The sequence below is a fragment of the Branchiostoma floridae genome, chromosome 1, assembly GCF_000003815.2.
Source record: "Branchiostoma floridae strain S238N-H82 chromosome 1, Bfl_VNyyK, whole genome shotgun sequence".
Classification (NCBI taxonomy): domain Eukaryota; kingdom Metazoa; phylum Chordata; class Leptocardii; order Amphioxiformes; family Branchiostomatidae; genus Branchiostoma; species Branchiostoma floridae.
This window is the reverse complement of record NC_049979.1, coordinates 21,210,025-21,226,462: the sequence shown is the minus strand read 5'-3', so window position 1 is coordinate 21,226,462 and position 16,438 is coordinate 21,210,025. Positions and strand designations below refer to the sequence as shown.

The window sequence follows — 16,438 nt, the reverse complement described above, 5'->3', positions numbered from 1 at the left end:
TAGCCGAAGCTAGGTACTCATTTTCACCTCAGTATAGTGAGGAAAGCCGTGTAAAGTGCCTTTTACAAGGGCAAAAGATCAGTGACGCGGCAGCCGGATTCGAACCCGCGACCTCTCGGCAAACACACTGCCGCTGCGCCACGCGATCTAACTGTGCAAATAAGATTAGCACCAACTGATTTGGGGGCCAAAATAGCTAGTGCTAAACAATATATCAATAGAGAAGGATAGCACTTCATTTGTCTTTTGCATAAGTAGATACATGACATTGAACATACTAATACAGGATGGTGCTGTCCCACTCCAGAGCTGGTTGTCCTGACACGTCCGTGATGGTGTCCCGACAAGGTCGTAGCCTGGGTCGCAGGCGTAGTGGGCAACATCCCCGTAGTTGTTCCCACCAACCACACTGCCGTGATTGGGGGCTGTCAGTGGGGGGCAGGTTTTCACTAATGGAGAGAAACAAGAAAATTCAGAGTCTGTAACCATGCTGATAGTGATAGGTTATTCAGTTTTACATTTATTACAGCCTAAGTGTTTATATGAGAGTATTTTGTATGTTGATAATCAGTTCAGCACCAAGGACAGAATCTGTGTAAGAAAGACCATCTATGTTTTAAATATGAAAGAAGATATCTAGAACATGCAGTATGGTATTGAGACCTGGTGAACATACTCCCATGTCTTTTTGGAGTACAAACTTAAACTTAAAGGCAATAATCGCAAGTTACAACTTGTAACAAAATAAAGTGTTAATGTTATAGAATGTTAAATGCATGGTTAAATGCATTACATATGTTCTCAAAGACATGGTGGAATTCAACAGTGCAAAATATGCCAATTTTTACACCATAAACATCCAGAAGTATGGCCTGTAACTTACGTATGCATTGTGGTGGCTGTGAACTCCAAGTGCCTGTACTGAGGCATTCTGTGGTGCTGTACCCAAACGGAAGGTAACCGATATCACAAGTGTAGGTGCTTGTGTCCCCATAGGAGCTACCACCGCTGACTTGGCCATTCTGTGGAGACTGTAGGGGTGGGCACTGAATGGCTAAAAAGAGACAAGAAGAGAAACAATACATTTCTTTCATCATATTATCATTACTGAGATACCGATAGTCTTTCCATTTGCAGAGGGAAGAGTCATCTGCATACCACTGAAATATCAGAGAGATAAAAAAGTTTTAAAAGGTAAGACTTCCAGTTAAGACATAATGCAACATCATAAGCAACTGAATAGGTTACTTAAAGAGTCAGACGTTTCAGATAGTGACTGAAAATTGAAAAAAAAACTTTCAGCCTCATGACCTCAATGAAAAGCGACCTGCAGGCCAATTTGAGCTTTCATGAATACATAAAGATACAAACAAACAAGTCACTGATGACGCATAGTGACACATATCTGAAAAGTCTCATTTTTTTCATGTTTAGACAATTGCATTTTCCTCATCTTACGTATTCACAAGATATAAAAAGTAAAGGAATTTTGTGAAAATTATAGAAAATTGCAAATGTTGTTTTCTCTATGTTGTCTCAAATACACAATGAACCATTTAACATATTCTTATTGTTTTTAGAGGTGAAAATTAGAACCAAGGTTACTTACGACTGCATGTTGTTACTGCCCCGTCCCATGTCTGGTCAGCCTGGCATGTCAGTGTGCTGCTACCGATGAGCTGATGACCGAGACTACAGGAGAACTGTAGCTGGTCACCGAACTCTATACTTCCCACCATGTTACCATTGGCAGGGGCACTCACAGTAGGGCATTTGATTTCTGTTGAAAAAGGGCAATTCGTGATGTAAATCTGATTGTGATGTCCACCTTTTGGATGTCAGAGTCAAGCAATCTTTTGATGACATGCATGTCTCATGATATTTAAAAAAACATGACAGAGGGTTAAGAACAATACTCTTTAAGCAGAACAGCACAGAAACTAATAATATATAGTGCTTAGTACCTGTATTCCTTTTTAGCTAAGTTGAGACACATTTTTTAGCATCTGAATATTTTTGACATCTTGCTTTTGCAGAACTGTAGAGTTTCAATCTCACAATGATGATAAAAATTTGCATAGATGTCAATCAAAACTAACCTGAAGGTATGCTGTAAAGTGACCTCTACCAACTGGGGGCTAGCCAAGAGGACAGAAACCCAGGCCCAAAATTGCTGAGTGGGCAAAGCTTGTTGCCCTGTGTCACTGGGCATTGGAGGATCTAAGCCTATTAAAATTCAATAATTATGATTTAAACAGGTTTGCCTACTTGTACAAGTTGGCTGTGTGCCAGTCCAGGTCTGTGTTGATTGACAGGTCCGTGAGGAGGAACCGCTGGTAATCTCGTACCCAGTGTCGCAGGAGAAGGTCACAGTATCACCGACGTAGCTTGTCCCACTGATGGACCCATGCACGGGTGCATCCAGTTTGGCACACTCCATTCCTTTTAAATGATTGTACAATTAAATAAATTGAATATCATATTCAGGTTTTTGTCACACCTGGTAAGTTTCCAGCTATTTGAGTATCAGGTGCTGGAAATGTTTGGCATTAAGAGGCAGGGTTATTTTGAAATGAAAGTGCTATATCTCCCAAAAAATATTTCTTAGATGGTAAAATATATCGTTCCATATCCAATCAACAAAAGAAGGTGATGATGAAATTTCTACTACGTTCAACATAACATCCTGCATACAGATATTCTTATTGGTAACCCATTGGCCAATCGTACCACATAATAGATAAATCAATCAACTGTAACTTGTTACTGAAATTGATAGATTACACGCGGGGTCTGATGAAAGTTTTCTTACTGTGGGTTTCAACCATATACATGGGAACATCCCAAATGAAGCCATCTTATGGTTATTGCTCTACAAAGTCTAAATGCAGAAGTGAGTGACTATACGTACTTAAACAGTATGGTGAAGCGATTGACCAATGCTCATTGTCCTGGCATGTCTGGGTGGGGCTCCCGACCATTTCGTAGCCTGGATCGCAGGCGTATGTGGCCACGTCCCCGTAGGTGTTCCCACCAGTCACTGACCCATGGCTTGGAGCCACAGGTGGCTGACAGGTCTTTACTAGTACAGAAAATGTTGCGATTAAAGCATTCAACCACGTCAGAAAGCAAAAACTCTTAGTCCACTGTAGTTCTGCACACATGTAACATTACACACTTTAACTCAGTAGCAACCAGAACTGCATAGCATGTCGTTATACGATGAATTTAACTTTCTTATGAACATCATATTACCTCTCACAGAGAATGAGTAATGATGTTGAAACTAATCTAAATATATAACTGTTACATTTAGTTCTGTTGTTGAGAAGGATTTGTTTTAAAACAACAAGCATTGACACTCCAAGTTTTGTCAAGTCTTCTTCAGGAGAACATGAGGACCAGATTGCTCTTAATGCTCACATGCTCTAAGCAGGTGGATTCTCTAATATCCTGAGGAAGACTAGAGAACAGTTTAGGCAGTAATACGCTTGGTGTCCTCTTGATTATTGCACGATTTCTAACATTAGAGATTAGCTAGTGTTTGCAGATCCCTAAGCCTGTCCAAGGTGATCGGGTAATTTTTTGGTGAAAGAATATGCTGGAGTCTGGAAAATTTGACATTTGCTGACTTTCAGGTGATCAACAAATACGTCCACTGGTCACTTGGTCACTGTGACGAGGACTTAACAGAACAACCTAGTCACAACCTTTTTTCTCATTCTCTGAGAGAGCAGTTATTGTACGGTAATATGAGATTCCATCGTGTGGTGCTCACTTGTGCATGTAGGAGTTGCAGCACTCCAGGTACCGGTGCTTAGGCAGGTGGTGGTGGCTTGACCAATCAAGAGGTATCCGGGGTCACAACCAAAGCTGGCCGTGTCACCAAACACAGTTCCTCCAGTTATAAAGCCATTGGACAGTTGCAAGAAGGGGCACTGAACCGCTGATAGGATGAAAGAGGTATGTACCACATTTTGTAAGACATAAAGTACAGCACAGATGTAACTTGAAGATTGTATGTCTTTGGATAACGTCAACTCCCATAAAAAAATTCTGCTTGTCCCCCAAGGACGCCTTTTGGGAAAAAATGTGGTGAATTTAAAGAGGTTCATCCGGTAATGTTACGCTTCAAATAATGTACGAGTCAGATATTCAGTCTTGAGTTGATAACATCATCTTGGGGAATCAGGAGGGTTGACATTGCAGTTGCATACTTAATAGTTTATTTTTCATGTATCAATGAATATTAGGCAAATTGAAGAAGATTACCTATTAGCAGAAAAAACTGGGCAAATAATACAGTACGGTAAATCTTAGAATGTTTTTATATTTGCACAAAATTATAACACTACAGATACATTCTTCCATTGTTACTACTAGAATTGCTGAACCGTGAATATAAAACCCATCAAAAATCACCTTTTCCCTCTAACCGCAAGATTACAAAAATAGATGATTTACAGTAACTTACGGCTACAGTTCGGCACCGGTCCACTCCATGTCTGGTCAGCCAGGCAGGTGAGGGTGGCGTTGCCAACCAGCTGGTACCCACTGTTACAGCTGAACTGCATCTGGCTCTCGTACCTGTTGTTTCCAGTCATGTCCCCATTGGCTGGAGCAGTCAGTGCTGGGCACCTTACCCCTGTATGGATTAAGTGTTACAATCATTGGGCATTTTCACAAGAAAAGAAGTATGGTAGGTTGATCATATGAAGACATTAGGTTATAATTAAACACGAATAGTGTAGCAGCAATATTATGCATTCAATTACAGTCGACAAACCTCAGGTGTCAACAACCACTCACGGGACTGCAGACAAATAGTTGGTGAGGGGAGTGAGTTGCAGAAGGCAAAATTGCAGGATTGCACAATATAAACCTCAATACAAAATGTGTCTGCAACATATTATAACTCTTGTCCTGCTGGCTCTTTGGGCCAATTCAGCCTCCCAGAGCTGATGGCTTCATCAGATCAGTACAACTTCTGTGCTGCTGCTGCAGATTTACTCCCTAATTCGATGGGCTTTGCAGTGATATGTAGCTTTTACATCAGAAATACCCCAAACTCATAACAATACAGCTCAGCATTACACGGGTTATGTCCATCCTGCATATAAACGGGCTCAGCAGGACAATAGTGATGTCAGATAGAAGTTCACAACTCCAGCCATAGTTCAGCACCAAGGACAGGATATACCAGGAATCCCTGTTCACTCTGTCCTTGATTTTGATGCTGAACTATGGTTCTAGTCCAGGAGCATAGTTACAGGAGCTGATAATGTATCAATTATGACTTTCACAGGTTACACTTTAGCTACTGATGGACATGCACTCCTCCCTTATGCCTATTCCCTATTTAAAGTGAATGGAATGCTATGTCAACATAACAACACCCTGTATACATGTAGTGCTTATACTGATCAACATCAATCGGTATTTTCAGAACAAGGTTTGCAATTTTCTGTAGTTGGTGATATCAGCATGACCAGTGCAATTACAAGTAAATGTCAAATATTAAGTCAACTCGGTTATCTATCATATTTTTGCCAAATTGCACTGATTTGGAACTTGTAAAGTTAATACAAGTTTCTAGTTACCATCAAGAATTTTAGGACGAACTGCAAACTTGAAACATGGTTTCATAATAGGATAGGAAGAATATGACTTACTTCTACACCTGGGTTGTGTTCCCGACCATGTTCCGTCTGCTTGACAGAGCCGATCTGTAGAGCCTTGGATCTCGAACCCAGGGTCGCAGGAGAAGGTAACTGTGTCTCCGACAAAGTTGGTGCTGCTACTCACTGTCCCATGGTCAGGGGCAGCCAGGCTTGCACACTGAAGTTCTTAACAAGTTTTAAAAAATGTACATTGCATTAATGCTGTAAAACTTGTCATAACACAACTTTTCACACATTCTTGAACTAGCTTAACTGTAATATCCAACACAAAATTTGACAAATTGTTGGGTTGGATATTACAGTTAAACTATAGCTAGTTCAAGAATGACTTCTACCAACACAGATGAACTTTCAAGTTAAGGATGCAGATAGTATATTCAGTCTGCTGGACAGCTTTATAAGATTTACATGAAAATTTTTTGTTAGCCTCTTTGCAGACGTTTGCTAGATGGAATTCTTTTCTTTAATTGTACACCGAGAAATGCTACAAAGAAATGTAAACAGAAAATAATAACTTATCAGAAAATAGCACATCAGCATAGCAAAAAAGGCAGCAAGCCAATTTTGTCCGCAATGAAAGCTATAGCATCCAACTTTCATATTGCCACCAGGTGCCATAATACTGACATATTAAAAAAACCTTGTTATAGAGGCCCTCTCAAGATTGTCTTAAGCATCAAAATATCTGACCTGCTTATACCTCAGGATTGACAATATAACACTGGTAAGTTACATCTCATAAAATCATTTTAAACTCGTGGTGGTGAAATGACATCCAGTGGTTTTATGAAAGATGGGATTGGAGGGTAAAATAAGTGGAAGTTACTTTGACAAGTTGGTGGAGTGCCTGACCACTGCTGGTTACTCTGACATGTCTGGGTGGAGGCTCCACTCAGGGTGTAGCCAGGGTCACAGGTGTAGGTTATCACATCCCCAAAGAAAGTGGTACCATCCACTGAACCATGCGCAGGGGCAGAGGGCATGGAACACGCCAGTGCTAGAAAAGGATGACAGAAAGGATGATAAGTCAATATTCTTCCAAATCTTTCTTGCTGCACCAAACATCTTGTGAAGAGAAATGATGCAAATTTCTTTAAGTAAAAGTAGTACACGTCTCAATATATCATTGGTATATTGAATGGTGACTACCGGCAGCAATGGACAGACAGATCCCAAAGCCAGGACGCCCCGTTTGACCATTTCGAACACCTCCATCAAAATCAGAGCTTAGTTGGACAGAACTGGCAGCTGCTGCTATTTTGCTGATAATCCCGACTGACTTCGATTTAACTTTTGGGCCCTGAAACCCTCTCAAAATGGGCAAAGCAATGTGCTGCATTCACTGGATACAGTCATTTGATATATGTAATGCCCTGTACAGCATATGGAATTGGAAGAAAATCAAGAGTTGCAATGTTATGTTGCAGACATGAGTGAACTCACCGGTACACTGTGGCGGCTGATTGCTCCACACCCCTGTACTGAGACAAGTGCTGGTGGCATCGCCGGTCAGGACGTACCCTGCTTCACAGTTGTAGCTGATGGTGTCACCATACTGAATGTTACCTGTCACATGGCCATGTGATGGGGATTGGCCTGGGGGACACTGTATCTCTGAGAGAGAAAAGTACACAACATTGTATAAAAAAAAACATGCATTTTTTGTCCATTTACTCATTTAATAATAAGATTTACATTGACATAACTCATAACTTAATATCACCTTTTCAAGATATCAACCCAGATGCTGGACGGTTTTAAACCTCTACTGTTATTAATAACTCTTATCAAAAAATGTGGTGAGCTCTTCAAGTAGCTTCTAACAACATTGGATCACTGGCTTTTCCATCAAATTTTCTTCATTCATTACAGTATCGTTTTGTTTTGTTTCTTTTAAAGTGTTCAATATGGCTCAGCCCATGGGGTGTTGCCAAAGATCAGAACCACACAAATTCTGCCACTACACAAAGATATTCAAGCTGTCTTTAAACCTTTGACATCAGTTCAACATGAACTCACTGTTACACACTGGTGCTGTTCCATCCCACGTTCCATCAGCCTGACACGTTATTTCAGAGCTGCCACCTACCAGTTCGTAACCAGCATTGCAGGAGAACTGCAGATGATTTCCATATTCAAAGTGGTGACGAGATATCTGTCCATTGGGCGGAGTGGTCACCTCGGGACACTGGACCTCTGTTCATCAGGAGATTTTAGGATCACCATAAATGACAGTGCAGTTTTTAAATAATCTTTACATTAAAAAAAGTCGTAATGCATAAAACTGATGTACTTTTCGGATGAAAATGATGTAGCATTGTTGAATCGGAAAACCAGAAATCAAATATCTCCTCATATCACTTCCATCAAATATTTTCTGTAAATTTCTAGACAACACATTACACATTATCATGTCATTGCACACATTTTACATACTCAACTCACATGACTTCTCATGTGCAAGGACATCATATATGACTTGGTCTGTGGAACAAATTTGGACCAGGGCCAACTCAACCTGAAGGAGCAAGGTTGGACCCAGGCACAATTGAATACACACACTAGGACAAACAACCACACAAACCGAGAACAATACCTCTGATTTCATGAAGGTAACAAGTATGGTGACTTACTGGTACAAGTCGGCTGTGTCCCAGACCAGTCCAATGTTGATTGACAGGTCCTTGTGACAGAACCTGTTAGCTGGTAACCAGGGTCGCAGGAGAAGGTCACAGTGTCTCCTAGATTGTTGCCCCCACTGATCGTTCCGTGGTGAGGTGCGTGAAGGGGTCTACACTCTGGCACATGGTGTGCTGAGGAGGCATTATGATTGTAAGTCCCTGACCATAAAAGATGGCTTACAAATCCCAATGCGATTAGTACATTTCTAAGACACTGTCAAATTTTACTTCTATGAGCAGAATATTATCATAACATCATGTGTGCATGACATTCTTACATTAAATGCTATTATCAATTATGAATAATGCTATACAATGTATAAATGCATTACTAAATGTATTTATTTTACGTATACTAAATTCAACACAATATAGATAATTACCTCAAGACATGATAGTCATGTACAGTACAGCATATTACAGTATCATCTGTTTCGGTTCAGGGAGTTCATTTTTTTGCAAAAATACACTAATATGTGCTTGTATTAGGATATGAAAATGTGACAAAATGTGACATAACATTACATATTCATGTACTATGCAGCATTATCATATAGAATGTTTTTATATCTACCATGACAGGTGGGTTGTGAGCCACTCCATTGGCCATTGGCTTGACACACCCGGTCTGCTGTACCAACCATTGTGTGCCCTGTTGAGCAGGTGAAGTGTATGGTCGTGCCGTACAGGTGGGCTTCCTGAGCTATGGGGTCAGGGTTCGTCAGCACATTACACTCGGTCTGTACCTGGGAGTGAATCACTGAAAACAAGACATAAGTTATAACTTATAGAGTAACTCATGAAATCTACCAACTTATGGGTGGATGGATAGAAACTCTACTACTTTAAAAACCGTAATTCACGCCGTGAATTAGGTTTTTTTTGCATCACCGCCAGCCAAAATATGGCTTCTTTGCCAGTTTTGAAACTGCCTGGGGATTTTTGTTGGAAACTTTGGAGGAGAATAACTCAGGAAAGGCTGCAGTGATATCCAATAGGTAACGTAGGTACAGACTCATAATTAAATGCAAACCATAACCTAATTTGCATTATTAATGATGAAACTTTGAAGAGATTGGTTATCACTGTTTCTACACACTGCTACCACTTTAATTTTTACTTAACAATTCTGTAAAAGCGACATACCGTGATTTGATTGACAGACGAAATGGTGCCCATGAGTACAATCGTGCTCGTCCCACTTGGGTCCAATGCGCTGCAGCAGAACACAGTCTTTGTTATCAGAATGATCATGATTATGATCAATGACCTTTTCTCCTGAATCATCAGATCTTGCTCCTGAGTTCTGGATTCCGGCTCTTCTTGCCCAGGCACTGAAGCCCGTCGAGCTGAGATTCGAACCGTCCTCCCATTCCCACAGGTCTTCCGCGTTCGGTTCCGACAGCCCGATCCAACAGTCCGCATCGCACAGCTGACTAATGAAATTGTTGGTGGCATCGTCCTTTGGCATTGCTAAGATCCCGTCGTCCGAAGCACACACTTGTCGGGCCTCATTGTACCTCTCGTTTCTGCCATAGGCCTTGTAGCAGATCCCGTTGAAGAACGTGTAGTCGTCTCTGGCGCAGCTGGTACTTGTCGACTTTTCCTCTCTGGTAACTATTGGTAACGTTATAGAAGAACAATGGATTGTCGGATCATTCTGGTTTGGGACTATTTTTATGTTTGGAAGGTTTAGAGTTTTAAGATTTTATCATATGTAAACCAATGCTACGGTAAAAAAACATATACACACAAAATCGCTTTAGCAAGGGTGGTACATGTATATAATATACGATCACATGATTATATTTTGCGCTACTTTCTATGAATTCTTCTGTAGATATATCCAAACTGAAATAGACTTAGAGACGTCACTCATCCGTCACATCAGAAGTTTTCCTGGTGACCGGCAACAACAAACCATGTTCTTACAAATCAATGAGAACATTTTGATACTTGTAACCCTCGTATTCTCGTCATAGAAAGACTCAGAGTCAGAGCCATTACTTAGACCAAGATATCGCGTAACTTAAGCATTCATTTACAAGCAATCAGCAACATATAACATATAACATAGGCTGTTGAACTACCTGGTGCAAAGGCGAAGGATCTAGGCCATGGTCCAAAACTGAAATAAAAGATGGACGTATTGTTTAGCTTCAGCGAATGTTCCAGCAAACACATTGTCGGCGGCAAGATGTTTAAATTCATGAAAGAAAACATTTCATCAAATGTTGATGTAAACCCTCTATGGCGCTTACTCATTCGTTTGGAAGCCATTCTGTCTGGATCCATGGTACGAGTTCTGTCCGGGCCTTTTGTACACGGTCACCTGTCCACCTGCATCCGTAATCCTACCGTCATGGATAGCAGCATGACAAATACTCGAATCCTGTCAAAGATAAGCATCATTTTCAGTGACTCCAAAGTGTGTGTTGCCTGTACTGTAACAGTTAACTTTTACACTACGAAATGTCTCAGTCCTGGATTTAGCCTTCTTCACAGACTTCGGGAGCGGCGGCGTTTATTTTTCTGGGGAAGCAGTGATTCATGATTTTCAACCTGGGCTAAAGTTCTCTATGCTGGGAAGCTTTAATAGCTTTTATGCAGCAAAGCTTCCTTTCCCAGCATAGAGTACCTTATAGCCCGCATTGAAATTCGTGAATCAGTGCTCCCCTAAAAAATAAACTTCGCCGCTACAGAGGTCGCGAAGTCTATAGTCCTTGGTAACTCAGGACTAGACTTCGCAGACCTCTGTAGCGGCGAGGTGTGCAGCTGAGCACAGTGTGATCTATACATGTACGGTCACTTAGTTATATTTCAGCCATACCATATATGGTATGGTGAAATATATTGTATTCGTAATGTTTCTTTCTCCTGTCAAATCTTCAAAGCGATTCATCTCCGTCATTCCGGGACCGAATGACCTGGAATTTGGCACAATGGTAGAGTGGGTCAATACCGAGGTGCTTTTTTCTCATTTTTTTCATATATGCCTCTAAAATGATTTCATTGAAGTTTAAAGGTCATGTTTTGACCAAAACGGTATATTGTGGCCCCCTCAGCAGTGTTCTCGCCAGGCCTTTTCAGCATAGCGGGCCGATAAGCTGTGGACTGGAAAAATGACGCTGTAAAAAGCTCGCTACGCTGCTTTTTCATCCAGCGTAGCGGCAAAAAAAAAATGGGGAAAAAAGAAACATATCGTAGTAAAAATACATTGGCACGCGCCAAGCACGCGCCTTCGCTGTTTCAGGAAGTTATCAACTCGAAGGGAGGTGTTTTACAGCACCGGCCCGCCGTACCGCTGTCTCGCAGCCCTCCCACCCGGGACCGCCCTTGCGTTCCCGCGAAAATGTAAACAGAGTGGCGAGAGCGCCTTGCCGCAGGTTATCAGCGGGGTGGGATCCCTCCCCGGAACAGCCAATATGTATACGATTTCCCGCGAATGTCCTTATTTGGGGAGCGGCATTGAGGCTGTAACACAGTAACACAGAGGCTGTTTATACTAACGTTAGTAGTTGCGTCATTTCTTTTTCAGTACGGAAAATAGAACATTATTTCTGACACATTTCTAGAGCAAAAACGGGTCGCGTTCCCAAATTTCCTGTTCTAAATTTTGCGTGTGCCGCCTTGCGTTAGCGCCAAAATAAATGTAAAAAGAGTAGCGAGTGATAAGTGGGGTGGGATCCCTCCCCGTAGCAGCCAGTTCCCGGGGAATGTCCTTATTTGGGGATCGGGGTTGACCAACACAGGCTGTCACTGGTAGTTGCGTAAATTTTATTTCAGCGCGGGAAATAGAATCAATTCTTTCCGACATAATTCTGGAGCAAGAGCGGGTCGCTTTCCCAAAATTCTTGTTCTAAATTTGAAGCTCTTTGTATCGGCATTCGTAAGATACAAACCATAAAGTTTGCATGTAAAACCCGGGCGTTACTTTCGCCGGCAAGCCTCGCCATGTGGCCCCGCCCACAAACCGTCAGGGCAGTGTCGGCACCTTTCCGACTTCATCAAAAGGCCGCCGGCTATCAATCAAACGCGGCTGTTGTTTACAGTTTCAGTCATGTGCCGTGTGCAAGTTTACAGCGAACTTCACGCTACGTCATATTACATTCCTTGGACTTTCTTTCCCACAGCGGTGTTTCTACAAAATATTTATCAGACTGTAACACTGAGTCCCACATGTTTTAAAGAATGGAATCTGACGCGAAACAGCGTTTTTTGCCGGGTATTTTTCTTGAAACATGTCTGTGGGAATTAACCGAATATTGTCTGAACTCCAATGCAGGGGCATATACTTAACAAAGAATTCGAAGGAAAATGAAATATATAGATAAAGCCAAATCAAGTTAACTTGTTGGTCCTGGGATTTTTCAGAAAAGAAATGAAGCGACTTGGTGGTAAAATTCTTGTAAAAATTCGAGACGTCTCCGTTTATGTAATAGCTCATACAAAACAAGAAGAAGACTGAAGTTTTTAGCTTGAAAAAAAAAAAGACTCCTACTACACCGGTACCTGCTTGACAATTATTAAAACGTATGCCCTACTAGATTAAAAAAAGTTCACTGCAATAATAAATGTACCCATATCACAAGGAGATTATGACGGTACTTAGGCCTAGTTATCGAAGTGGAAAGTGGGACTGGCGTCATGTAATTTCATGATGAAAATCTTCTGAATGGAAGATGCGTTTTTTTCACTCTCGTTAAACTGGAGCTGCCGCAATTCTAGAAACCAATCAGTTATGCATAGGCGCTCCTGTGGAAGATTATATTCTTCCATATGGGCCCGGAGCATATATTCTGTTTTGATCTGGAATCAATTCACAATATTAGTTCTCTTTTGGGGATAACTTACAGTTAAAACATTGCATTTTGCGCTGGGGTGACTTGGAACAGTCCAATGTTGTGTGGGAAGGGGTATGGCTGAAATATGCTGTATTTGCACCCAAGCAAATGTCGGCCTTTCTAGTTTCACATCCTAGTTGTAAACAAGTAATTGTATGAAATCCAGTACTTACATCTGTGTAGACACCAGTCCCCCAGACGCAGTTTTGGCACCCAATGCACCCGACAGGACAACTCACTCTGTGAAATGCATGGAAAATTGTGTCTATTATCAAACAGTCGACCAATGCTTCAAAAATTGACTTTTACTTGAGAGAAACATGAGAAAAGATGAAAAAACAATAATGTGTCTCTGCTTTGCGCAAATAATCTACAGACTAAGACGTGCGATAATATGGTACCGTAACACGTAAGCAATTTGTTTCAACGGCCACGTGATTGGTCATTCGAACACGATGAAGGTTGTAAAGCAAAAGATTCAGTGAGTTTCTTCTTCGTTTTGCAGAAAGACAGTTTAGGTATTAAGAATATGCCAGGATTGTACATGTGTCTTACATGAAGGTTTCGGCGTTGAAGTTGGTGGCGTCTGTTATACAGTTTACGGAATAGACCAGGCCTTGGTTTGCCAAAGAGCTCGAGTTATCGCACTGCAGTGAGTTCCAGGTCCCGGCAGAGGGCGCTGTTACATTACTGATGGTCCCATGAGGAGGAGGTGACAGTGTCGGGCATTGTACAGCTGTTAAGACAAGAGAAATTTATTTGTATACTGTATCGATGGTTGGTGAATCAAATTTCAAATCAGATCAGTTGGTGAAAATATATCATAAACGTCTCATATTAAAGTGTTTTCTCAAAAACTCATAAAAAATCTTCTTAGATTAGTGATTTCATGTTTGATGAAGTGTTGAAGTCGTTGGCCGGTAACGATAAACAGTATTGGACATAGTGTTGTGTAGATGTCCTGCGTGACTTACACTGCGCGAAAGGGGTCCATTTCCGGACAAATCCGGAACTTGACACATCACTGGACATTTTACGTATTCGGACCATTTTCGGGAATTTTGTAGACATCTTACATATCCGGAAATATTCTGACTCAGGAATTGGTTCCTTGCGAATCCGGAAAAACATGACTTTGTATTTTTCCGGATTTGGTTCAGGGGCGTTTCGTAACTCCGAATATGTGTTTCTCTAGGTATACGGAGTTATCTGTTGCTAAGATTTATGCTGTATCCTGACTATACTGTAGCGCGACGAGTATCCGAGAATATATTGACTCCGAAATGTTTTCATCTTTTCCCTAACAAAACCAACAACTCTGATTCTTCCGTATATGTGGCATGTACGTTTCCCTTGTCCATGTATCTTTCTTTTCATTTCCCCTCATATCCGAAAATGCCGCTTTTCCGTTTATGCTTTTAAATCTTACTGATGTTGTATCAACGATACCGTTGTAATATTTTCAGTAAGCAAGACAGTTAGGATTTCATGACTCTGGAAATGTACCAGTCGTTTACCGTATACATGTACAGCACTGATTTGTCCGGTATATGTGCTATGTGCGTTTCCAGAGTCCACATTTGCGTTTCTCTCTATTTTCCATCATAAGCGCCCGGGGAATACCGTATATGCAACCCTTCAGGCACTGTACAAAAGGGGTTGCTTTCTAAGCAAATAAGAAATTGACTTTGTCCGAACCGGGTCAGGTGCGTTTCCGTACTCTGCCTACTCTGATGTTTCTTGATATTGATTGCATCTTTTATCTTCATATTTCCTATCTTCAAATATTATCTGTCCGTTTAACATATTTCCTGACATAATTTGACAGCAAGCGCAACGTCAAGGATATATGTTTGCTCCTAAAATGCCTCTATCTTTCACGTCCTTCCATGCGTAATGCACGGAGTATACTGATTTTTCCACATACGTTTAGGTAGGATATGAATACGGGTGACCTTCTTTTTATATTTTCGTCTTACATCTTGGAATATCTATTGTCCGTATATGTTACATTTTTCCTAATGGTGGTCCGGACTCCGAAAATCAACAGAATCATTCGTCCGGAAATCAATCGGAAATGACTCTCCATAGAAGGAGTGCATTATGACCCACTTAGATTTCCGGACGTATTCGTGGCCGGTCACAGTCAAGATATGGTAGGTACAATAATATCGTATGCCTCTAGAGGGAGCTTATGCAGCCACTTTTCCTTTACAAATTTACAAATCAATGAAATTGACTTACAAAAAAATAGTATTTCTTTAATACATGTATATACAGTATGTCAACAAGAGAATAAGTGCCCGGAAAAACACTTTTATCTTTTCTGGTACCTTCACTATTTCTCACATGGGACAAGTCTGGTACATGTTACTCTCCAAGCAGAGGTTGAATCGCGTAGATATAGTAGAAGTCGGAAAAATTACGCGGGCTCTCTTCTCGTAAGAGGAGCGCCCGCGTGTAATTTTTTCTTGAAGAGGAGCGCCCGTGTAATTTCCCCGACTACTACTATATATCATATATCTACACAACTCAACCTCTGCTTGGAGAATAGGTACATGCATGTGTATGTGTATAAATGCGAACCATATGTGGCGGCCAGACCTGATTGGTCAGTTCGTAATCGTGTACGTCTACCACGCATGCCTGGAATGTGGGCGCGGTAGGTTTGACGGTTGACTGAGGGAACAGACATCCAAGCCGCGGTGAGCTGTTTGTGTGTGTATGCTCAGTTATCTGCAGGTTTCCATGCTCCCATCGCAAATATCATCTGGAGGAATACACCGCGGGATTCTTTATTTTCTGGACCAACTTGTGATTTACAAGGATTGGCCGACACCTATTCGGGACACTTAGTGGATGCTACAACAACGGGTAAACTCAGGCGACACCATCGGCCAATTTGACAGGCACGGCACAAGGTAACTTCAATCTTACCCTTGTACGCAGATGAGATCAAACTAAACGTTAACGTAACCTACATCACTTGGTTCTTTCCAATTTGTCAACGTGTAAGTTACCTAGAGATTGTTGTCTGTGCCTTGTTTCTTTTGCATTCCTCAAGGATATTTGAGAACAGGCTGGCCCTCGACTCTTCCTGTGTACAACAAGTAGGAACAGATGTGCGTAATGTGAGAAGGCAAGTATACGGAGATATCAGGGGTTAACATTTATCCGGATACTGTTCAAGGCCTTTTCCATGTGGTTCACGCCAAATGTCAGATACATTGAT

General features: G+C 41.3%; 1 protein-coding gene across 1 annotated transcript in view; it reads right to left on the bottom strand.

The window, feature by feature from the left end:
* The window catches only part of LOC118415264 (sushi, von Willebrand factor type A, EGF and pentraxin domain-containing protein 1-like), a 34,257-nt gene extending 23,514 nt beyond the window's left edge, over positions 1-10,743 (bottom strand). The window contains exons 1-16 of the mRNA XM_035819762.1: positions 10,624-10,743; positions 10,453-10,490; positions 9,509-9,979; positions 8,937-9,122; positions 8,315-8,494; positions 7,701-7,877; positions 7,125-7,295; positions 6,508-6,678; positions 5,673-5,846; positions 4,475-4,645; positions 3,779-3,946; positions 2,912-3,082; positions 2,269-2,442; positions 1,610-1,780; positions 884-1,054; positions 279-449 (exon numbers count right to left, since the gene is read on the bottom strand). Coding sequence (XP_035675655.1) covers positions 279-449; positions 884-1,054; positions 1,610-1,780; positions 2,269-2,442; positions 2,912-3,082; positions 3,779-3,946; positions 4,475-4,645; positions 5,673-5,846; positions 6,508-6,678; positions 7,125-7,295; positions 7,701-7,877; positions 8,315-8,494; positions 8,937-9,122; positions 9,509-9,833 — 2,581 coding nt within the window. The 5' untranslated portion in view covers positions 9,834-9,979; positions 10,453-10,490; positions 10,624-10,743. The remainder of the gene's footprint in view (positions 1-278; positions 450-883; positions 1,055-1,609; positions 1,781-2,268; positions 2,443-2,911; positions 3,083-3,778; positions 3,947-4,474; positions 4,646-5,672; positions 5,847-6,507; positions 6,679-7,124; positions 7,296-7,700; positions 7,878-8,314; positions 8,495-8,936; positions 9,123-9,508; positions 9,980-10,452; positions 10,491-10,623) is intronic.
* Positions 10,744-16,438: the final 5,695 nt, after the last annotated feature.